Below are 25,790 nucleotides of genomic sequence, written 5' to 3'. Positions count from 1 at the left end.
CTGCAGCATAATTCCATGGGCGCAAATAACTCTCGGGTATCTTGTTCAAGCCACCAATGTGAGAAGTTTACAGCAGACGTCAGTGTTTGACCTCAAACTGAACCCAATTCTCTCTTCAGCCAATATATCATTGTCACATGTGTAACTCCAGTAGGAGTTGTAGAAAAACAAACAAACAGAAATCTTAGCTCATGTTCTGCTTCCTAAACCAGGCACATTTATGCCACTGCTATCTTGATATAGATCTATCTAAATAGGAATAGAAATAGGCCATTCAATCCCTCATACCCATTCTGTCATCCAACAAGATCATGGCTAATCTGTACCCCAACTCCATCTAGCTGCTTATCCCTCAATGGTCTTAGCCAGTAAAAAAGTTATCAATGTCAGGTTTGAAATTGCTCATTGAGCTAATATCTCTTGCTTTCTCTTGGGAGATGTGTCTCCTAACTTCTCTCCTGATTTTCAAGTTGTGTCTATTGTCCTAAGTTCCCCCACCAGTGGAAAAATGCCACTTAAAGAACAAAGAACAATACAGCACAGGAAACAGGCCCTTCAGTCTCCAAGCCTGCGCTGCTCATTGGTCCAACTAGACCATTCTTCTGTATCCCTCCATTCCCAGTCTGCTCATGTGGCTATCCAGATAAGTCCTAAACGATCCCAGCGTGTCCACCTCCACCACCACCACCCTGCTTGGCAGTGCCTTCCAGGCTCCCACCACCCTCTATGTAAAATACGTCCCTCTGACATCTGAGTTAAACCTCGCCCCCTCACCTTGAGCCTATGACCCCTTGTGTTTGTCACCTCCGATCTGAGAAAAAGCTTCCCACTCTTCGCCCTATCCATACCCCTCAATTTTATACACTTCTATTAGGTCTCCCCTTGTTCTCCAGCAATCCACTCAATTTTCTTCAAAGTCCTAAAAAAGACCTCAACCAAATCACCAGTTTGCAATAAGTTTTTAAAAAACCATTGGGAATGTAATTTAGATCAATCATTGAAGTTATGGCCACACCCTTGGATTAATTACATGGTTCACGTGCATATAAATATCCCATCTCATCTTTGGGGATTGTTTAAAATCAGAGGAAACATCTTGTGAAGTTCTCTATTGAAGGGAAAGTATACATTCTACATCAGGGTTGTGGCATAACACGAGGAACGAGAATACTAGCTCTTTATTGCAAAATGCAATTTCAAAAAAAAAGCACAATTCATAATCAAATCGAAGAGTTACTATTTGAGAATTCTAAATATATATGCTACTGAAAAAAATTATATCAATTTCTACACTGCTAATGTTGTGCTGGAAACATCAATTAACTTCCACACTAAGCACATCTCGCCAGCAGGGAAATACGAATCCTGCTTTTAGGAAGCTAACTATAACTTGCCATTACTCACTGCTGAGCAAGTTGATTCTCCATTTTCACTTACCAGGGAAAGCATGTTTTCTGAGACATTTTGGAAATGTGTTTGTCGAAGAAGCCTCCGCTCATATTCTTGGTCCATACTTGTGACAATATGAATTGAGTAAGGAATCAGCAGCACCAGAACAAATAATACTGCCAGTCACTATAGGATATGAAGTCCCAGTCACCTTGCAGCCTTTCCTATTTTGCATTCCTGCAAAAAGAAAACACATTTACACATTAAAACTAATGAACGTGCTCACTTTTGGGATGAACACCTGACAGTTTCGAGATAAAATCACTACGTAAAGCATTTTCCACGTAAAGTTTTTTTTAAGTAAATTTTTTTTATTAGTCACAAGTAGGCTTACATTAACACTGCAATGAAGCTATGGTGTAAATCCTCTAGTCACCACAATCTGTAACCTTGGGTACACCGAGGAAGGACTTAGCATGGCCAATGCACCTAACCAGCACATTTGTTTTGGACTGTGGGAGGAAAACAGAGCACCCGGAGGAAACCCACACAGGCATGGGGAGAACATAGACTCCACACATCTAGTGACCCAAGCTAGGAATTGAACCCAGGTCCCTGACACTGTGAAGCAGCAGTGGAAACCACTGTGCCACCATGTCACCCACGTGCTGACCTTACCCCGGTTACAACATGACTGAAACGAGCACTGTCCAAAATGCAGATATGCATAGTGCAGCCTCTGGTTAACTTGTCGAGGATCGGGAAGGGGTAATAAAATGACATTATGGAGTAGTGTATAAAGATTCACCACTGATACTCTGCATGCACTTTTTGGATTGATACAGAACATTGGTCTCAAGGTTGCTTGTGAAAACTGGGAGATTTAAGTTTTAAAATGTTGCAGCATTGCAAACTAGACAGACATCCAAGGAAAACCTTATACACGGTACAGCTGAGCAATGAGCAAGTCAATCACTGACCTTAAAACACCAGAAAATGCTCATGTTGCTCACCAGATGTTCTTGGGCATTTCTGCGTCAATAGGGAGCCGCACAGCTACGAGGGAGCCACTTAATACAATGATAGGAGGTTAAACAAAAAGTCCTTCTCAAACCAGGCCCAGTCAAATCAGCCTGCTGGAGTACAGCAACTCTTAGTTGCTGATTCCGGGATTATGATGCAACTGGCAGCTGCACAGGATTTCTAAAGGGGTCTTCCATTTACATGGTTGCTGTGGCTGTTAGGCCCAATGCCTATCAGCACAGTTAAGTTAGGGTGGTGGCTGCAATTATAAATGCAAATAGGTGGGACTGATGTCCAAGAATTCAAATATTGGCAGGAGCATCATGCATCTGACCTGACGGTCATTATTCAGCAGGGCTCTCAATGGAGCTTTCCCTCCCTTGTTCCCTGGAGATTGCTATGTAGGTGTAAAGGAAGAACAAACATGTATTTATACAGTATCTTTCACATCCTCAGGACACCATCAATGAACGACTAGTGGGCTTGCACACAGAATAAGTGCTGTGATTAGGACCTCGCTGTTTCAGTATTGTTGGTTCAGGAATACATGTTTGCCAGCAAACTGGGGAAATGCTTCGAATAATGCTATTAGATGTTTGACACAGCTTAACCAGGCAGATTGAGTTTCGATTGAATGCCTCGTCTGAAAGACAACATCTCCAAAAGCAGCCAAGGTTTGGTGCGCTCACATCCCAGACGAGGGTTTGAGACCACATCCTTCTGATTTAGCAGTGAGATTGCTATCACTGAGCCAAGTTTATACTTTCAAGCAGAATCAACCATCTCCTTCTGAAGTAGCATTCCAAACTAAAGAAAAGGTGCAATCTTTTATTGCCTAGAAGAAAATTTCCAACAATTTGCAAATAACACAGCTTGGGTCACTGTCTGTGAGGAGTTTGCACATTCTCCCCATGTCTGCATGGGTTTCCTCTGGATGCTCCGGTTTCTCCCAGTCCAAAGATGTGCTGGTTAGGTGAACTGGTCATGATAAATTCTCCCTCAGTGTACCCGAACAGGTGCCAGAGTGTGGTGACTAGAAGATTTTCACAGTAACTTCATTGCAGTGTGAATGTAAGCCTTACTTGTGATTAATAAATAAACTTTAAAACATTGTTAAAAAAAAAAAGAGATTTCGAATGCATTTGGTGAACATTCATGATAGAACTGTAGCAACAGAGAAGTGGTCAAGTAACAATAGTTTGCATTTATAATGCCCTTAATGCTTTTACTTATATTTGAAGTTTATTCATTAGTCACAAGTAAGGCTTACATGAGCACTGCAATGAAGTTACTGTGAAATTCCCCTAGTCGCCACACTCCAGCACCTGTTTGGGTCAATGCACCTAATCAACACATTAGCATTCAAACATTTCAGGGTGCTTAGGCAGACGAACAAAAGGCTTGACAGAGGGTTGGGTTTTAAGCAAAGAGAACTTACCTCGCACCTAGCCAAACTGTTCTAGTACAGCTACAACGCTGGCATCTACCTGGCAGTGTGGAAAAACTGTCCAGGTGTAACCTGTACATATGAAAAAGAACAAATCCAATCCAACCAATTACTGCCCCATCAGTCTACTCTCGAACACCAGTAAAGTGATGGAAGGGGTTATCAATGTTATCAAGTGGCACTTGCTTAGCAATAAGCTGCTCGCTGATGCCCAGTTGGGTTTCAGCAGGGCCACTTGGTTCCTGACCTCAATACAGCCTTGGTTCAAACACAAGACAAAAAAAAGCTGATTGGGGTGAAGTGAGAGTGACTACCCTTAACATTAAAGCCTCATTTGACCAAGTATGGTGTTAAGGAGCCCTAAGAGAACTGGAGTCAAAGGGAATCAGGTGAAAACGTGTTGGTTGGAATCATATCTGGCACAAAGGAAGATGGTTGTGGTTGCTGGCAGTCAGTTATCTCAACTCCAGGACATCTCTGCAGCAGTCCCTCAGGGTGGTGTCCTGGCCCACCCATCTTCAAATGCTTCATCATTTGGCCCTGGAGGGAGTGCAGAGGAGGTTTACTAGGCTGATACCAGAGTTGAGGGGATTGAGCTATGAGGAGAGGCTGAATAAACTAGGCTTGTGCTCGTTAGAGTTTAGAAGAATGAGGGGAGATCTCATTGAGACATATAAGATGATGAATGGGATGGATAGGATAGAGGTGGAGAGACTCTTCCCGCTCAAAAAAGACACTAGGACTAGGGGGCACAGCCTCAAGATAAAGGGGAGGCGGTTTAGAACGGAGTTGAGGAGGAACTTCTTCACTCAAAGGGTGGTGAATCTCTGGAATTCTCTGCCCGTTGAAGTGGTGGAGGCTGCCTCGCTAAATATTTTTAAGAAGCGGGTTGATGGGTTCTTGATAAGAGAGGGGATTAAGGGTTATGGGGAGAGGGCGGGAAAGTGGAACTGAGCCACAACAGATCAGCCATGATCTTATTGAATGGCGGGGCAGGCTCGAAGGGCTAGATGGCCTACTCCTGCTCCTATTTCTTATGTTCTTATGTTCTTCCTTCCATCGTAAACATAAACTCAGAAGTTGGGATGCTCATTGATGATTGTGCAATGTTCAGCACCATTTGCAACTCCTCAGATACTGAATTTCCAAATGCAACAAGACCTGGACCATATCCAGATTTGGGATGACAAAAGTAACAAGTAACATTTGCACCACACAAGTGGTGGGAAATTATCATCTCCAACAAGAGAAAATCTCCATTGCTGAATTCCCCACTATCTATATCCTGGAGGTTACCATTTACCAGAATCTCAACTGGACTAGCTATACAAATACTGTGACTACAACAGCAGGTCAGAGGCAAGGAATCCTGCAGAGAATAACTGTTCCACACTTCCCAAATCCTGTCTGCCATCTACAAGGCACAAGTCAGGGGTATGATGGAATACTCTCCATCTACCTGGATGAGAGCAACTCCAACAATGCTCAAGAAGCTTGACACAATCAAGGACAAAACTGCTTGCTTGAAACCCCATCCACAAGTCTTCACTCCCTCCACCATGGAGGCAAAGTGACAGCAGTAAGTACTGTCTACAAGATGCACTGCAGGAACTCACCAAGGCTTCTCAGACAAACCTTCCAAACCCACGACCACTACCGTCTAGAAGGGGATAAGAGCAGCAGGCCCTCGGGAACATCTCTACCTGGAAGTTCCCCTTCAAGCCACTAGCATCCTAAGTTGGAAATATATCACCTCACTGTAGCTGGGTTAAAATCCTGGAAGTCCCTCCCTAACTGCACTGTGGGTGTACCCACTCCACATACACTGCAGCGGATCAAAAAAGCAGATTACCACCACTTTTGAGGGCAATTGGGAAGAGTAATAGATGCAGGCCTGGCCAACAATACCCACATCCCTTGAATGAATTTTTAAAAGTAGCTTCAGTGTGAAGAAAGGCACAATGGCAGATGCATGTAACTTATAATGGCCAATGTTTGCATTTTATTATATTTGTTTTTCATAAATCCATCCTGCAGTAATTAGCTGCAAAAGAAAATGCTGGTTTGAATTTTGCTATAATGAGATACAAACATGTCTCAGTTATTTTTAGACAGTATAAATACAAGCTTCAGAAGTAAACCCAAAACTAACCCAGTGATACTCAGGCCCAAGTCTACAATAAAGGGACACCTCTTGCTGTATGTACATTTCCAATCTTGACATAGAATTACAACAGGGAGACAGGCCACTTGGTACAACCAATTCATGTTGATGTTTATCTTCCAGACAAGCAATAGTCAAAGTTATTTAGTTCCCATATCACTGTATTTCCTTTTCCTTTAACTATACCAGCAAATCCACTGGTGAATGGATAGATTCGCATATTGGGCTTTTGCTGATGACTGAAGGGACCAATTTGTGTCAGGCAAGTTCTATCACAAGTGCCACATATCAGGCAGTGGGTGATCAGGTGTGGTTGTGGCTTGCTGCTTTTAATGTTGGTGCCTGCTGTCAAGCTGCTAAAGCTACTGGTCACCATGGTGACACACACACCAGCCTTGTTGCTATTTCCCTCTGTTTGGCTGGTGTCTCCCACATGTGAAAGACTGATGTTCAGACCTTTAATGTCATGTGTACAAGCACTCTGGAACTTTGTGCATCATACTGGTCTCTCCCCCCCATATAGAATAATTTTGGAATGTACCCACGTCTTCCATCCTGTGAATGTGTCTGAGCCAGTGAAGTTACCTCCGCCCGATGAGTGCTAGAACTATCGCATTGTTATTTTGTTCTTTCATGTGATGCTGAGGCATCAAGGATGAAAACTGTTGAGCTCCCAAAGCTGGTATCCCTATCCATGTTGAGTTCTGCACCAAGGCATATCTTTACTTCAATCACAAACTAGTAATCCCTCGCACAGCCTTAACACCCTTTATAAAAGATTTCTTTCTGCATTCTTCTAAAAATCTTGTATCTAATGCTATATCATTATTCATTCATTCTAGGATCCTCAGTTACCCAAAAGGCAATTCCTATCTACTCTGTCCCCCTGCCTTTCTTAAAGTTGAGCATCTCAAATCAAATTACTGCTTTCTCTTTCACTCCAATTAAAACAATGTCAGTTTTTCCAAAACTTTATTTTCATTGGTAGCTCCTCAAACAAAGCATCACCACATTGAATTTGCACCCTATCCACTTCATTGGTTCAACGTCCTCCTTACAGTCTGCATCCCAAAATTGCACCTGCCACAGTTTCCCACTTATATTCTCTTGTATCTGAGTATCGAAACTCAGCAGTGCAATCATTGGTCAGGTTAGACTCTGGTCACTCGTGGTTGGGGCAGTATCACACAAAAATGTGCTACTTTAATTCACTCTTGCAAATATTTTGCAATCATAAAAGCAACATTTACTGCCCAATGCCTCATCTCAAACACATTCTCATCCTCCTCTTTCCTTCCACCATCTCACAAAAACTGCCCTCAGTCAGTCAGGAATTCTGGATAATTTAAGCAGCAATCAATTCCAGAATTACACATGTCTATCCCAACAATGCTCAGTAGAATCACTGAAAGAGTGGACCCAACCTCTTCGACAACTCTTTCCCCTCACTTACTGGCAGTGAGATTTCTGGAAAAGAAAAGCAGACTAAAATTTGTTTGTGAAAGAGATGTAAATATAGATGCCACTTGAAGCTGCGTGTGCAAACTCGGGTTAGCCAACATTCATGTGAACTATTTAAGATTGCATTCTAACAGCTTTCTTTGACTGAAATATATAACAAAAGCTTCCTTTATAATGAAACGTTTCACAAGCACCAGCACAGTTCACCAGACTATTCTATCTAGCATTTTCTTTCTTACTACATTTTAAAGTGACGAGCAACAACTTCTCACTGCATCACAAAATAATTTCACATTCTACTGGATCTTGCTGTTTGCATGAACTTACCCTGTACACAGAATCCTAACACACTTGTGCACAATTCACCCACATGACCACAGCGCGAGTTATTACCAAGTTTAAGAATTCTATAAAACTCTGTGGAATTTAATTTGACTACAGAATCGGAAGTCAAAAAGAAAGCACTACGTAACCTGTGTTAGGCACTGAGTCATCACTCTCAATCATCTGTCCTGCGATGAGGAAATGGCAGTTCAAATCAGGAGGCTAGATACAAATTAAAAGAATGATACAATGAATCAGGGGAATTAAGTCTTATTATGGAACATATTTGACATTCTGTAGGTGGCTGCCTTGGATCATTCCTTTAATTAGGACTTGACCTTGTAGAAAATTCAAATAGCTGAATCCAAGAAAAAAAAGTATATTTAATTCAAATGAAAGAGAGCATACACTATTCCAAGAATCAATGTTGTCGATAGCTGTGATAAAAGAGACAATTTGGATGGGTGGTGGTGGGGGATGGGGAGGGAAGAGAACACATTCATTGTGGATGCTCTGTAATCATAGTTAATTCCATTTGAGTACAAAGAAATATAAAATTCAATTTCATTTTCAACACTCGTATTAATTTGTATAAAAAGAATTACTCTTTGCTATGCTTATCCTTAATTGTTCACCTTGAACGTTTTGATTTGTGGCATCACTTGGATTAATTCTGTAAAGCACAGGGCATTTACTTTGAAATTAAAGTGTCATTTTGGATATTGTCTTCACTTCGTAAAACCTCAAATCACCAAAATGAATGAGATAATATTCAGTATCTTTGAACAGGTTACAGACAGTAAAATCACGAACCTGCACTGATGCACTTATTTCTAATATTCTGATTTATTTGGTTACTTACTATACAAGGGCACCAGTACAGCTATCCTCTTCTATGTAACTGGCTTCTCAGTCCTGATCTACTGTATACAACAGGATTCATAGTATAAATTAGTGTGGCCACAACAACAGCATACCAGTGTCAAATTATACTTTTTCACAGTTAGCATTTAGATATAAATTAAGACAATTCAGGCCAATAACCCATTCCCTCCCCTTATCATTTAATTGACTAGACCCGCATCCCATCAGGAACACTATAATAAATCACAAACAAATTTCCAAGATACCTCTCTGTTTCCTGATGGTAATCTAGAGCTCCAGGATGCTATTTAACTTTAAAATCCTCAAGTACAATTTTGATTAACTATATTCCAAGTCTCTAAACATGGAAGCATTGTGCTGCAAAATACATCACTCTTGTATAAAATTCAATCCCTTTTCTAAACAGATACTTAAGCTCTTTCTGAAAAAGTTTACAGATGTAACAGTAAGAAATTAGGCATACATGTTCTACGTCATTACTTGGGATGGATCTTTCTAATCTCACTTGAGGTTTTGCTTTATTTTCACAAGCGCAGTTATTTTTCATGCAGTCCAAGATTTGAGATTGCTAGATTGTTACAAATGTCGCACACACCAGCTTTTCAACATAGCACGGAGGGACACCACGCTACACTTTCATTATGATACCCAGGCTTTTTCACACAAGCAGAAAAGGGAAGATCTAAGGCAGCATCCTACCAAGATACTCGTGCATTTCTCCAAGGGCTACCCTAAAGTGGAACTGGCAATCATCTGGGAGCAGACCTTCAGCCGGGGAGATAGGAAATCACTTCAAAGAACCTTTATTTCTAAAAGAGATGTGTTTCCTCTACAATTCCCAACCCCCCCACCCCCCCACAAAATGAAGCTGTTGATTCCTTATTATAGTAAGGATTTCACAATTTCTTCAATACTTCATCCAAGTGTCAAATATTCATGTAATATTTGAGCATTCATGCATATTGCCAAGCTAGCCAGCTGAGAAGCATAGTAACTCATCCACTCACACAGGCACTCACATGGGCAGTGTGTGGCATTCAGGAACAGGAACCCACAATGCCCTTCTGCACTGTGCTGTTTGTGTCCTGCATGAGCTCACTGGAGGACACCTGTGTTACAATGTGACAGGTGCTCTTCCTAACCAAGGATATAGAGTCCTTATGTAATGCTCCTTTTGCCACTACAGCCAAATTCAGTTAGCACAGCAGGATCTTTTAATCAAACCTGCAGAAACTCACGACAGCATCAGAGAGTGAGGCAATCTCAAGGAATTGTCACAATGAGTTCTAGTCATTCCTACTGTTAGCTGTCAGATTATTAAGCTTACAGCAATAGTTTATTGGGTGAACGCATCACGATTGTCCATGCTCCAATCAGTCTCAGCTAACAATAACTCACATTTTTTCCAACTGTCCTTACACTTTACACAAACCACTTTCTCATCTCAGCTTAGGTTGCCTGTCTCTCATTTTACTCCATTCCATTTTATTTTACTGAATATAACCAAGGACAATATCTGTATTGACAATGGGGCTCTAACAAACCCATGTGAATCATAGAATCCTTACAATGCAGGAGTCCATTTAGCTCATTGTGGTCGGTGCAGACTCAATCTCACCTATGTTCTATCCCCGTAACCCCACATATTTGCTCTGCTAATCCCCTGACACTAGGGTCAATTTAGCATGACCCATCAACCTAACCTGCACATCTTTGCACTGTGGAAGGAAACCAGAGCAAACCCACATAGACACAGGGAAAATGTGCAAACTCCACACAAGATAGTGCTCCAGGGCCAGAATTGAACCTGGGTCCCTGGCACTGTGAGGCAGCAGTGCTAACTATTTCTGCTCCACATTTAAAAGCAGAAAGTGTTAAAATTAGGACTTTTCTCCATATTGGATGAAAAATGTGCATCTGCATGTACATTGAATCTATCCTTTACCAGCAATTTGAAATTCTTACGCTTACATTGACAACGTAAACATTTCACGCTGTCAGTAATGTGTCTCGCTGTATTGGTCAGGCTGCACTGCTGTTTCTATTCACAGGTGCTATGCCACTATTGAATAGCACGGGGATTTGACCTGCTCCGTTTCCGACCTGGGCCGGTTCACCCCTCCTTAGCACACCTGGTGCTCCCAGAGTCCTCTTGCGGATACTGATCTTAGTGTGGACACCCGATCAGCACAGAGGACAACAGCCCAGAACTCCCGACCTCAAGCAATCCGACAGGCTCTGCCTCCTCGCAGTGAGATTACAGGTGCGTGCCACAGCACCCAGCCGCTGTCAGTAATGGGGGCACTTGTGCACCACAACTGGTGGGAGATTGTAACTGCAATGTGACAAGTTTACATAAGTAGTTTCCATTCTAACCGTGGACATAAGAATATAGAAATAATTAAAGCTACACAGTTTTAAAGTATGGACTGAATGATAGATGCACACTGAATTTTACCCCTTTGGCCTCCAGCATCACTTCGCATGAGGATTACACTTGCTTCTGACTCCCTACGTGCAAGATATCAACCCAGGCATCACTGACAATAGAGTCCGATTGGGGAGGGTTTCTTTATGCAATAGGACATTTAAAAAGTTAAGGTATCTCATTAATACACAGCTCCTGCCGCAAATTAAACTTGATTTTCTAATTTACATATACTATAAAGAATTAATAATTGCTACTTTATCAATCACACCGCATAATGGTATAGTTACCTTAACGAGGCAGACAGGATATTTAAAATGTGCTTTGTCAGTATTTCAAAATTCAATTAACACCCGCAGAATTATTTTTAAAAAGTATTTCAAGATACCATGACAACGGCTAAGCAGCCAGACTGTACAGAAAAGCCGGCCACAAATGGAATTTAAAAGGTCAGGAAGTGGCAGCCAAGGTCCAAAATTCGAGTTGATAAGCATTTTACTGTCCACTCTCCAGAAACAGAGAGAAAAATTAAAATCCAAACTCTTGAACAAAAGTCCACTAACCAAACTCCGGTAAGCGACGTTCCCACATTGTACTCAAGACTTGCCTGTCCAAACCCCTCGATACAAAAAGTTTCCACACTCGGAAAAGGACCACAACTATTAAAAATATACAAAAATTGGTTTTTTTAAGGAAAAAAATGTAAACACGCACGCAACGGGTTCGAAAACAAATCCGGAAGACAAGTCTACCTTGTCAGAGAATAAAACGATTACAAGTCAAACATGTTGCGAGGTTTTAATTAAAGTTGCCGGAAAAGAAATCACGAGAAAGTGTGATTGTCGGCTACATGTTGGGGGGGCAAGGCCAGACTGAAAGTAACAAACCTGGTTACCAGGCAGTTGTGTCAATTTCACACCACAACAAAACGCCAAACACTCCAAAATGGAACGCTGCGACTCGGAATGACCAATGCGGGATCTCCGGGAACACAATAGCAACATTGTAACGAAATGTATCCACATTCAGCCTCTCGATCACGTCTTTTCGACTTTTGTTGCCAATGATGCCGACTATTATTACGGCAGGAGTTGTCATGACGAGAGTTTCCTAATATTGAGGTGCTATATTACCTTGTCATCGCCCTGGTGAAACTGTATGCTTCTTCCGCACGGAACGCTTACACTGCTCAATCGCCGATAACCTCATTTAAAATGACAGAAGATTGTTTTTTTTCAATAAAAGGCCCCCGATTCCCATCCAGCCTCTTTATAAAGAATCCCTGCTCAATATGGCTCCGTGGCAAGAAAGTGCACAGCACTATGGGAACGGTTGCCATAAAAGGGAGGGTTGCATTTCATCATAAATTGAGCCTGTGGGTTGGGGATGTGTTACGGTGCGTGCATTTGTTATCCTCTGTATTTGTTTAAAGGAAGGATTACCGTCTTAAATATACGTCCAATGTCTTCCAATGTCCCTGTCGGCAATTACTCCCGAGTGGGTGGGGGCGGTGGTATTCGAGAATTGGGAAGCTAGTCGAGAATCCAGATGAAATGTTGTCACGTCAGCCGAAAGTCGGTGTTTGTGAATTTCCAACGAATTGAACTGTCAGGAAGGGTGAATGCGTTTAGCTAAACTTTCTACACATCATCACTGTCCTGAAATCGTGTTCCAGCCGTGCCTTAGAGGGGAGGAGTTTGGATGCCTTACATATGTTTTCACACAGTATACAAGCAAACTAAGGATTTACCAAACGCTATTTTCTTGAAGACAATATCCCTTCATGAATCCTTGTTAAGCTATTTATATAAAAATAAATAATTGCACTTCACCTGTTAAATTATTTCCATTTGTGATACGTCCTATGTTTTATTCATGGTAAGTGGGCGTTGCTGGCTGGGCCAGCATTTATCGCCCATCCCTCATTGCCCTGGAACAGAATGGCTTCCTAAGCCATTGGGCATTTTTACATTGCTGTGGTTCTGGAATCACATGTAGGCCAGACCAGGTAAGGCCAACAGATTTCCTTCCCTGAAGGACATGAGTGAATCAGGTGGATTTTTTTACAAGTTATTGAAACTTTAAATAAATTAAAATTTCATCATTTCCCACCAGAGGGATTCCAATCCAAGTCCCCAGAATATTACTGTGGGTCTCTGGGCAAGTGACAAGGCCACTGCTTTACTTTGTAATTGCTATGTTACTTACTATCATGAATACAACATTCCTTGGGTAAGGTTGTGGGTTCATGCCATTATATGTCGGACAGTGACATAACAGGGAACGGTGCTGATTGTTGGGATGGGGGAATTGGGGGAAGGACAGGGGTGGAAGGGTAGGTATTTGGAGTGGATTGGAGTGGAGGGTTGGGGGAGGGGATTTGGGGGAAGGGGATTTTTCTTGGTGGGGGGGAGGTCCAGATACTTCAAATATCAGCTTGTTCCAGATTTGCAGTACTCCTGAATGTTTACCTTTTTTAAAATCTCTTACTCATTCTGTTTTATTTCTCTCAGCGCCTAATTATTTCAATCTTTCCTGAATTGATTCTGCAGATTTGATCTTGACTTTACTATTTGCCCTCCCAGTGATGCTGATGTATATTTTTTAGCTAAACAGTGTGTCCTGCACATTGCATGTTTGTATCAGTTGCTATGAGTGGACAAATTAACATTTTGCTCATGTAATACATGACCACAGGTCAAACTACTTTCTTTAAGTGGAGCACACATTTGGGAATACATGCTGCCATTTTTATTTTTGCTTTCTACATCATTATCCTTGTTTTCTTTTTTGGACACTCTCAGTACATGCACACTCTGCCCCTGCTAAAAGTAGCATCTGTACAGTGACCCCTTTACAATGCACTCTCATAACTGGGACCTAAAACGGCTGCCCCATCTCCTGCGAGCACAATTACTTGTCGGGGAGATGGTGGCATCGTGATAATGTCACTGGACTAGTAATCCCGAAGCTCAGGCTAATTTTCTGGGGGTGTGGGTTCAAATCTCACCATGGCAGCTGGCAGAATTTCAATTCTGACAATAACAAATCTGGGAAATAAAGGTGGTCACAGTGACCATGAAACTAATGGACAACAAATGCTGGCCTTGTTGGTGACCCACACCCCTCCATGAATGAATTAAAAAAATACAAAAGGATACTACAAGGGCACAGGTAGGGTGAATAGTAAGAGGCTTTTTTCCAGGGTGCAAGTGTCAATTACATGTTCAATATGGGAGGGGGAAAGTTTGAAGGAGATGGACGGGAGAAGTTTTTCACACAGGGAGTGGTGGGATGCTGGAATGCGCTGCCAGAGGAGGTGGTGGAAGCAAGTGCATTAACAACATTTAAGAAGCATCTGGATGGTTACATGAATAAAGAGGGAATAGAGGGATATGGACCAAGTAAGGGCAGAAGGTTTTTTTCAGTTCAGTTAGGACATCATGATCAGCACAGGCTTGGAGGGCGAAAGAGCCTGTTCCTGTGCTGTACTTTTCTTTGTTCTTTTCTTTGTACTCAGAAACACTTTGCTGCTTTCTAACAGGGTGACACTGCCACATCCCTCATGTTAGCTCTTCCTTGTCACTTGACTCACACTCCTCAATCTTGTCTTCACTCCAGTCATATTGCAGGAGAAAATGATATATAATGCCTGAAAGACAGGCCATTAGAGGTGGTAGCATCAACCTGGAGCAGGGCATGGAGAGGCAATATTCTCTTGTTATGCATGGTGCCAGTTCAGGTTCATAAATGAACACCAGCATTGTCACCCTAATATCCCTGAAAAGAACCACACAGCCACAAATGTCTACTGCTTTCACAATTTCCTTCGTCCCATGGGGATAAATGCTGATTCCTCTCAGCATGTACACTCTTTTCATGTGGCTCCACAATAGTATCAGGGTGCAGAGGAGGAGGAAGAGAAAGAGGTGGAGTTGGATCCAAGCCTATCCAGGGGTTCATGCTGAGTCATCCTGTCCCAAATTTATGAAACTCACCCCTTGTTTAACTTACTTTTTCATTTCCATGCACCGATTCAAATATTTTCATCTGGCAGGATTATATAGCACTAAAGCCATACTGGATATTTCACAGATCACAAGAGAGTTGGAAGAGTGGTGAGGATGCTCCATCTTCTGAGGATAAAACTATTCATGGTCCTGGAGTAGAGGGATCCAGAATTCAGAGGTATTTTCCTGAAAAGAAGAGCGTTCAATGAATATTATGTTCACATGCAGGTTCTAAGGTCCGGCTGAGAGAACATATTGCGAACTAATCGACATTATTCTCCAGTTTACATTACAGATTTCATAGAGAATAGAATCATAGAATCCCTACAGTGCAGAAGGTGACCATTCGGCTAATCAAGACTCACTGACCACATTCCCACCTAGCCCCTATCCCCATAACCCCATGCATTTATCCTTGCTGGTCCCCCTAACACTAAGGGTCAATTTAGCCTGGCCAATCCACAAAACACACAGATCGATGGACTGCCCATGACAAGCTGAGAATGTATGTTGAAGAAGCTGGGTCAAAATTGTGGACCTTCTTTTCGCTTTGCCAGCATAATTATCCTTCATTTCGACAAGCAAGTCTCTGCAGATGCTTTTTTGTCTTCAAATGAAGCACTTGGAACAACGTTACATTCCCCCAAGACAAACAGGGTTATTTGCATGAAAGATCTGATTAGGAATATTGTGTTTCAAAATCCTGATAAAATTCTAAATAGTGACCAACCCTATTGCCAACAATTATCTTTAATTCATGGGGTGGGATTTTCCAGCTGTTCTCGCCTCAAGTCCGTAAAACCCCACTCAAGGTCAATGGCCCATGGTGTCTTTCACAGGAAGATAGACAGCTTCTTCAACATACATTCTCAGCTTGTCATGGGCAGTCCATCGATCTGTGTGTTTTGTGGATTGGCCAGGCTAAATTGACCCTTAGTGTTAGGGGGACCAGCAAGGGTAAATGCATGGGGTTATGGGGATAGGGGCTAGGTGGGAATGTGGTCAGTGAGTCTTGATAAGCCGAATGGTCACCTTCTGCACTGTAGGGATTCTATGATTCTATTCTCTATGAAATCTGTAATGTAAACTGGAGAATAATGTCGATTAGTTCGCAATATGTTCTCTCAGCCGGACCTTAGAACCTGCATGTGAACATGTGAATCAGAGTAAGAGAGAATGCAGTAAGGTATAAATTGAGTTTATAGTGCATGTATGTGAACACACAGAGCAGAATGGGAGCTGTTAGCAGTTAGCATGGCTTTCAAAAGAATCTTGGATAATTATCTGAACAGAAAATAAATTGCCGAGCTAGAAGGGAAAGGGTGAGTGTGGGATGGGTTGCCCTAGCAGACAGCAGTCACAGACACCACAGGCCATGTAACCTCCTTATGCATTGTAAATATTCTATGATTCTAAGCACAGATTTTCTGGCCTGTCTAAAAATAAATATGACAGTAAAATGAAGAAAGTAAGGTAACAAATTATTATTTATAATAATTATTTGTAAATTATTATGGCTGACCAGCAGAGATAAAACATGCTAGGAGCTAATTAAGCATTGGCTACTTAGTAACAAGCTTAAAACTGTAACATTCTGTGAATGTTAAATCTGTCTTCAGTTGAATATAAGGTTCAGTAAACTGACACTGGCCTGGAGACAAACGGCAAAAGAAGAAAATAAGGAATTAATATCAGCAGCTGGAAAGCCATCCTTGAGAAAGGAAAGAATGGTACAAATGGAATGGAAAAAATTGACAGTTTGATAGTGTGCTAAAAATTTTGGCAATTTAAAAACAGAATTAAGTCTGAAATTAAAATTGCAGATACTTTGCCAAATGTTCTAGTATTGTCATAGAATAACGCAGGGGCGTTGCAAGAACATGGGAGCAGGAGTAGATCACACGATACATCGAGCCTGCTCTGTCACTCAGTACAATCATGGCTGATGTTGGACTTCAACTCCATTTTCCTGCCCACTCTCCAAGTCCCTTAATTCCCTGAGATCTGTCAATCTCAGCATTAAATATATTCAACCATGGAGCATCCACAACCTTCTGGGGTAGGGAACTCCAAAGATTCACAACCATTTTAGTGAAATAATTCTGAGGCATCTCTGTCCTAAATGATTGGCCCCTTATCCTGAGACCATGTCCCCATGATTCCCCCAACCAGCAGAAAAATATCTCACGTTGTCCACCCAATCAAACCCTTCAGAATTTGTAGGTTTCATTGAGAACGCCTGTCATTCTTTTAAATTGCAGAGAAGATAAACCCTATTTGCTCAACTTCTTTGGGGCGGCATGATGGCACATTGGTTAGAACTGCTGTCTCACAGCGCCAGGGACCTGGATTCGATTTTTGGCTTGGGTCACTGTCTGTGTGGAGTTTGCACATTCTCCCCATGTCTATGTGGGTTTCCTCCCACAGTCCAAAGATGTGTGGGTTATGTGGATTGGCTAAATACATGGGGTCAGGGGAAAGTTGTCAATGCAGGCTTGATGAGTCAAATGGCCTCCTTCTGCACTGTAGGAATTCTGTGATTCTTTTCTCTCATCACAGGATAACCTTCTTATCCCAGGGATCGGTATAGTGAACCTTCGCTGTACTACCTCCAGTGCAAGAATATCCTTTCTTAAATGTGGAGACCAGAACTGCACATAATATTCCAGATGTGGTCTCACCAAAATCCTGTACAACAGTAGGAAGATCTCTTTATTCTTGTACTCCAATCCTCTTGTAATGAAGACCACTATGCTATTTGCTTTCCTAATCACGTGCTGGACCTGCATATTAACTTTCCTCACTCCTTGCATGAGCACACTCAAGTCGCTTTGAATGTCGATACTTACAGGTTTATTCTTACAACCAAAGTTAAAAGAGACCAAAGTGAATCACTTCACACTTCCCAATTGCACTGGTGGCATGTCCTTCCTCCTTTACTCAGTGTGCTTTGAGTAATGTCCAGAATCGCTATCTGCCAATGAAAGATGGATATTCTTGTTTGTGGGTAATGATACTTTGTCCTGCTGATACACTGTTTATGTTGCCAGGAGACGTAACATATAAAATTATGCTGTCTGGAAGCTAAAGGAGCAGAACAGAATCAGCTGCAATATGAACAACTATTTGCGAACAAATTATGTATTTCAACACTTATCACTTCCCCTCAATATTTATAGGAAAATACAAGGAAAGTACAAGGAAAGCTTCTACAATCCATTGTTTTGGTCAAAAAACCAATTAACACTCAAGCCTCAACTATCTATCCAGTTCTCCCTTCAGGAATCCCATATTCTCTGTTTCCTTAGAAAGGCCAAGTTTCACACTCACCACCATCTGCAAAAACGTAACGTAAGCTTTGGTGTCACTTCCTTCATCCAAGCTTGAGATGATATCTCCTGCTTCTGGAGCTTGTCAAAAGGTTGAACTTATTTTTAAGGTTTAGTTCGTCTATTGATTTAAGAATTCTGTAATATTTCTCTGAGCCTTCTTTCATAGTGAACAAGCGAATCTACCTCTTTAGTTTTACACTTTCATGGGATATGGGCTTCCCTGGCTAATCCAGCTTTTTTTTTTATTATCTGTCCCTCATTGCCCTTGAGGAGATGGTGATGAGCTGCATTTTTAAACACTGCTGCAGTCCATGTGTTTTAGGAACATCTGCAGGAATGTTAGGAAGGAAATTCCAGGATTTTGACCTTGCCTCTTGAGTTCTGCTCTCTTGTCTATGTTGGACTAAAGCTGTAATGAGGTCAGGAGCTGAGTCACCCTGGTAGAACCCAAAATGATTGTCAGTGAGCAACTTATTTCTGAGTAAGCGTTTCTTGATAGCAATGTTGAGGATCCCTTGCATCACTTTACTGATGATCAGGAATGGACTGTGGGTGGTAATTGGCCAGATTGGATTTGTCCTGTTTCTTGTGTACAGCACAGATTTGAGCATTTTTCCACATTGTTGAGTAGATGCCAGTGTTGTAGCTTTTCTGGAACAGCTTGATTAATGGCGCAGCCATTAATGGAGACTTGTGATCCAGAACTCCAGAAGCTCTGGAGCACAAGTCTTCAGCACCATTGCTGGAATATTGACAGGGCCCATAGCCTGTGCAGTATCCACTGCCTTTAGCTGTTGTTTGCAATCATGTGGAGTGAATGGGATTGGCTGAAGACCGACATCTGTAATGCTAGGATTTCAAGAGCAGGCATTTCTGGCTGAAGATTGCTGCAAATGCTTCAGCGCTGTCTTTTGCACTGATGTATTGGACTCCTCCATCATTGAGAATGTGGACAATTTGGAGCATCCTCCTCCAGTGAGTTAATAATCCATCAGCATTCATAACTGCTGAGACAGAACTGCCAACTCAGATCTGATCCATTGACTGTGGAATCACTTAGCTCTATTACTTGCTGTTTATGCTGTTTGGCAGCAAGTAATTCTGTGTTGTAGCTTCACCAGGTTGACACTTCATTTTAGGTATGCCTGGCATTGCTCCTGGCATGTCATCCTGCACTCTTCACTGAGCCAGTGTTTATCCCCTTGCTTGGTGATAATGGTAGGGTGGGGAGATGCCAAGCCATGAGGTTACAGATTGTGGTTGTGTGATTGTGCTGCTGTTAGTGGCCCACAGCACCTCATGGATGGCCAGTTTTGATTTGTTAGATTTGTTCGAAATCTATCCCATTTAGCACAGTAGTAGTGCCACACAATGCAGCATATTCTCAAAATGAACTCAGGACTTTGTCTCCACAAGGATTGTGCAGTGGTCACTCTGACCAATAATGTCACGGACAGATACATCTACGACAGATAGATTGGTGAGGATGACATCAAATAGGTTTTGCCCTCTTGTTGGTTTCCTCACCACCTGCCACAGACCCAGTCTAGCTATTAAGTCCTTTAGGACTCGGCCAGCTCAGTCTATGGTGGTACTAGCCACTCGTGGTGATGGATGTTGAAGTCTCCAGCCCAGAGTAACTTCTGTGTCTTTGCCACCCTCAGTGCTTTCTCCAAGTAGTGTTCAATATCAGTTGAGGCATGCAGTATGTGGTTTCTTTGTCCATGTTTGAATGATGCCTTGAGGCTTCATATTGTCCAGTGTTGATGATGAGAACTCCCAGGGTAACCCCCTCCTGACTGTTTAACACTATGCTGCCATAGTGGATGGGTTTGTCTTGATGGTGAAACAAGACATACCCAGGGATGATGATATCTGTGACGTTGTCTGTAAAGTATGTTTCTGTGAGTATAATTATATCATACTGGCCTGTGGGAAAGCTCTCTCGACTTCGGCACAAGCTGCAGATTTTAGTGAAGAGGACTTTGCAGGGTTGACAGAGCTTGGTTTGTCATTGCTGTTTCTAGTGCTTAGGTCAACACAAGGTGATCCTTTTAGCTTCATTCTTTTTGGAGGTTTTGTAGTGGTTTGATTCAACCGAGTAGCTCACTAGGCCATTTCAGAAGAGCATTTAAGAGTCAACCACATTGCTGTGAGTCTGGAGTCACATGTAGTCCAGACCAGGTAAGGATGGCAGGTTTCCTTCCCTAGCAAATCAGGAAACTATCGACAATAGTTTCATCTTCACGAATACTATCTCTTAATTCTAGCGATTTATTAATTGAATTTCAATTCCACCAGCTGCTGTGGGATTGGGATTTTGAACTTCTGTCTCCAGAACAAACTGGACTACTGGATTACCACTAAGCCACCTCCTCTCATAGCTAAATACCATACACTAGGAATCAGGATTGATTGCATTTTTCTGTAATGCCTTCCATGCTTGGTATTCTTGCTGTTGAAGTTGAACTATATTATGCTTGGTCGTACATACTCTGCAGCACCTCCTGGGATTTGTGCTTTAGCCTTTTGGTTATGTATTTCCTTCTCATTTCCACATATTACACTTTTAATGAGCAATCCATCAGTACCCCTACACCCTGTCCCTTAGCATGCAGCTGCTCTGTTTCATTCATTACTCTAATCTCATTACCATGCATCTGGCCAGATTAAATGCAATTTGTCACTAATTAGCCCTTCTTCACTAGAATCAAGATCCCTTTTTATTGAGTTTACTTGCTCCCTGGTTTTTGACCCCAATCCCAAATTGGTGTTATCGCCAAATGCAGGCAGACCTTCTTCTGTCTCCAGCTATAACTCAATCTTAATCGCAATGGCTCCATTGCTGATCCTTGTCCCTTTGGTAACCTCTTGTCAGGTTGATGAAGTCCTATTCACAGTCCCAGTGAGGGAAAAACATGATTTGCTTTAAAAATCCTCGCTGGCAGTCAATGATTAACTCCTGACGAGGAAATCCCAGCCACCAGCATGTACCGAGCAAGAGCTTTGCAGTAAATGTAAGAAAAAGAGTGGTGTGTGAAGAAGGTGCCAATGTGGATATGGGAAGGAGTGAAGTCTTGCTTAACAAAATCAGACTGTGAAAAGGGACTTGGATAGTTAGCAAAAGAACTAGACGATCATAAAATCGTACAGCGCAAAAGGAGTCCATTTGGCCCATCAAGTCTGAATCGTCAAAAATCCCACCCAAGCCTTATACCCCTAACCCCACATATTTGCTCTGCCAATCCCCCATACTCAAGGACAATTTAGCATGGCCAATCAACCTAACCCACACACCTTTTGACTGTGGAAGGAAACTGGAGCCTGCGGAGGAAACAGACACAAGGAGAATGTACATACTCCACACAGACAATGAACTGAGGCCGAAATTGAACCCGGGTCCCTGGGACTATGAGGCCAACCAATTTATTTGATAGTAAATAAATCAGTTAGACTTAAACCTGGTGTTGTCAGACTTTTTACTGTGTTTAACCCAGTCCAACACCAGCATATCCACATCACACAGTGTGAGGCAGCAGTGCTGACCATTGTGCCACCGTGTCACCCAGAGAACTGAGATTCTTTTCTTATGGAGAGTTATGATGATCTGGAAAATACTGTCTGAAAGCACAGTGGAAATAGAATCAATAATGACTTCAAAAGATAATTGGATATATACTGGCAGGGGAAAATCTTGCAGTACTATGAGGAAATGACAGCAGAGTGGAACTAACTGTAAAGCTCATTCAAAGATCTGGCAAAGACATGATAGGCTGAATGGCCTCCTTTTGTGCTCTATCGTTCCATTAAATATTTATGTGCTCATATATTAAATTAGGTTTATTGACAAGCTGGGGCACTGGAAGTGGGAAAGGGGATTCTAATTGACCAGAACTGGAGAATGGGGGATGGAGAATGGTGAGAAAAAGTAAATCTTTTCCTTTGGTCATGAGTGAAAGCGAGATCACATGACTTGAATACTTTGATATTCTTATCTGTCTGCGGAACCCCAGTCGATGATGGTCTGTAATTTCCTAGCTCCCAGCATTGGATTAGAGGGGTAAGACAAAGATATGCTGGAAAATCCCTCTTGGAAATTCCCAGGTAAAGGTTTACCTGACAGTTGTCCAGAAGTGCTAACCTCCCCTGGATAATTAATTGCACTGTGCTGGGAACTATCCAGCAGAGTGATTTAAATCACTTCAACTTTAGATTGTTCTGCCATTTTACACTGATAGTTACTCTGAAAGAGTTAGAAGAAATCAAAGCACTTGAGGTGGAGCGAGGTTTGAAATGTATATACTTTAACGCGAGGAGTATTCGCAATAAAGTGGATGAACTTGCAGCGTGGACCAGTACCTGGGACTTTGATGTTGTGGCCATTTCAGAGACGTGGATAGAGCAGGGTCAGGAATGGATGTTGCAGGTGCCGGGGTACAAGTGCTTTAGTCGGAGTAGAGAAGGAGGTAGAAGGGGGGGTGGAGTAGCATTATTGGTCAAGGACTATATCACAGTGTCAGAGAGGAAGTTTAATGAGGACTTGTCTGTTGAGGTAGTATGGGCAGAAATTAGAAATAGGAGAGGAGAGGTCACCCTGTTGGGAGTCTTTTATAGACCTCCAAAAAGTTCTAGAGAGGTTGAGGAAAGGATTGCAGAGACGATCCTGGTTAGGAGTGAAAGTAATAGGGTAATTGTTATGGGGGACTTTAACTTTACTAACATTGATTGGAATTGCTATAGCTCTAGCTCGTTAGAGGGGTCAGTTTTTGTTCAAAGTGTGCAGGAAGGTTTTTTGACTCAATATGTAGATAGGCCATCTAGAGGTGAGGCTATATTGGACTTGGTGCTGGGAAATGAGCCAGACCAGGTGCTAGACTTGGAAGTTGGTGTGCATTTTGGTGATAGTGACCACAATTCGGTTACGTTCACCTTAGTGATGGAAAGGGATAGGCATGAACCTCGGGTCAGTAGTTTTAGCTGGGGGAAGGGTAATTATGAGGCCATTAGGAGAGAATTAGGAAGCATTGGTTGGACTAGGAGATTACAGGGACTAGGAACGTCTGAAATGTGGAGTTTTTTCAAGGAGCAGCTACTGTGGGTCTGTGATAGGTATGTCCCTGTCAGGCAAGGAGGAATTGGTAGGGCTAGGAAACCATGGTGCACCAAAAAAAGTTGATTTGTTGGTTAGGAAGAAGAAGGAGGCTTATGTTCGGATGAGGCTTGAGGGCTCGGGTAGTGCAGTAGAAAGCTTTAGATTGGCTAGGAGGGAGTTGAAGAGGGAGTTAAGAAGGGCTAGAAGAGGGCATGAGATGACTTTGGCTGATAGGATTAAGGAGAATCCTACGGCGTTCTATAGGTATGTCAAGAACAGAAGGTTGGTTAGGGCAAGATTAGGGCCAGTTACAGACAGTAGGGGGAAGTTGTGTGTGGAACCGGAAGAGATTGGAGAGGCATTGAACCATTATTTCTCTTTGGTGTTCACGCAGGACGATATGAATGTAGCTGAGGAGGTCACTGGGGTGAAGGGGTGTAAAATAGAAAGTATTGCAGTTGATACAGAGGATGTGTTGGATATTCTAGAAGGGTTGAAAATAGATAAGTCCCCTGGTCCAGACGGGATTTACCCTAGGATTCTATGGGAGGCAAGAGAGGTGATTGCAGAGCCACTGGCTCTGATCTTCAGGTCGTCGTTGGTCTCTGGTATAGTACCGGAAGATTGGAGGACAGCGAATGTTGTCCCATTGTTTAAGAAGGGGAACAGAGACTTCCCTGGGAATTATAGACCAGTGAGTCTTACTTCCGTAGTGGGCAAGGTTTTAGAAAGAATTATTAGGGATAGGATTTATAGTTATTTGGAGAGTAATGAATTGATTAGAGATAGTCAGCATGGTTTTGTAGCGGGAAGGTCGTGCCTTACTAACCTTATTGAGTTCTTTGAGAAGGTGACCAAAGAGGTGGATGGGGGTAAGGCAGTAGACGTGGTATATATGGATTTTAGTAAGGCGTTTGATAAGGTTCACCATGGTATGCTTCTGCAGAAAATGCAGATGTATGGGATTGGTGGTAATTTAGGTACTTGGATCAGGAATTGGTTAGCAGATAGGAGACAGAGGGTGGTGGTTGATGGTAATTATTCATCATGGAGTTCGGTTACAAGTGGTGTGCCTCAGGGATCTGTTTTGGGGCCACTGCTGTTTGTAATCTTTATTAATGATCTGGATGAGGGTATAGTTGGGTGGATTAGTAAGTTTGCTGATGACACCAAAGTCGGAGGTGTGGTAGATTGTGAGGAAGGGTGTCGAAGTTTGCAGGGTGACTTGGACAGGTTGCAGAGCTGGGCCGCGAGGTGGCGGATGGAGTTTAATGCGGAGAAGTGTGAGGTAATCCATTTCGGTAGGAATAACAGATGTGTTGAGTATAGGGCTAACGGGAGGACTTTGAATAGAGTGGAGGAGCAGAGGGATCTAGGTGTATGTGTACATAGATCCCTGAAAGTTGGGAATCAAGTAGATAAGGTTGTTAAGAAGGCGTACGGTGTCTTGGCGTTTATTGGTAGGGGGATTGAATTTAGGAGTCGCAGCGTCATGTTGCAACTGTACACAACTCTGGTGCGGCCGCACTTGGAGTACTGTGTGCAGTTCTGGTCCCCACATTACAGGAAGGATGTGGAGGCTTTGGAGAGGGTGCAGAGGAGGTTTACCAGGATGTTGCCTGGTATGCAGGGGAGGTCCTATGAGGAGAGACTGAGGGATTTGGGGTTGTTTTCACTGGAAAGAAGGCGGCTAAGAGGGGATCTTATAGAAACATATAAGATGATTAGAGGTTTAGATAGGGTGGATGGTGATAGCCTGTTTCCTCGGATGGAGAAAGCTAGCACGAGGGGGCATGGCTTTAAATTAAGGGGGGGTAGTTATAGGACGGATGTCAGGGGCAGGTTCTTTACCCAGAGGATGGTGAGGGACTGGAATGCCCTGCCTGCTGCAGTTGTAAATGCGCCTAGTTTGGGGGCGTTTAAGAGATTGGTGGATAGGTTTATGGACGAAAAGGGATTGGTTTAGATTAGTGGGTCAATGTTTTTTTTAAAAATAAGACTGGTCGGCGCAACATTGTGGGCCGAAGGGCCTGTTCCGCGCTGTAATGTTCTATGTTCTATGTTCTATGTTCTAACTTTGGCATAAGTATTTTATGCACTCAGATCATTCACCACATGGGCTATCCCCACACACACTCCTGAGCCCCCGGGGAACTCACTACGCAACTCCCACTCCATATAATTTCCCCATCCTGAACCGCACAGGATTTATCACCATCCCCCCCTTCTCCCAAA

General features: G+C 42.5%; 1 protein-coding gene across 5 annotated transcripts in view; it reads right to left on the bottom strand.

Annotated features, from left to right (window-relative positions):
* LOC145347715 (fizzy-related protein homolog) overlaps window positions 1-12,819 on the bottom strand; it is a 61,159-nt gene extending 48,340 nt beyond the window's left edge. Inside the window, exons 1-3 of one of the 5 annotated variants that reach the window (XM_080195445.1) lie at window positions 12,564-12,819; window positions 7,958-8,030; window positions 1,438-1,626 (exon numbers count right to left, since the gene is read on the bottom strand). In XM_080195445.1, the coding sequence (XP_080051571.1) occupies window positions 1,438-1,512 (75 nt within the window). In that variant the 5' untranslated portion in view covers window positions 1,513-1,626; window positions 7,958-8,030; window positions 12,564-12,819. Of the gene's footprint in view, window positions 1-1,437; window positions 1,627-7,957; window positions 8,031-8,670; window positions 8,693-12,254; window positions 12,453-12,563 lie in introns of those variants that run through there. The other 4 variants (XM_080195443.1, XM_080195444.1, XM_080195447.1 and 1 more) reach the window with 4 other exon arrangements.
* Between the last annotated feature and the right edge of the window lie 12,971 nt (window positions 12,820-25,790).

The sequence above is a fragment of the Carcharhinus amblyrhynchos genome, chromosome 9, assembly GCF_965287045.1.
Source record: "Carcharhinus amblyrhynchos chromosome 9, sCarAmb.v2.hapA, whole genome shotgun sequence".
Taxonomy (NCBI): Eukaryota; Metazoa; Chordata; class Chondrichthyes; order Carcharhiniformes; family Carcharhinidae; genus Carcharhinus; species Carcharhinus amblyrhynchos.
The sequence above is the reverse complement of the archived record's forward strand: the minus strand, read 5'-3'. Positions and strand labels throughout refer to the sequence as shown.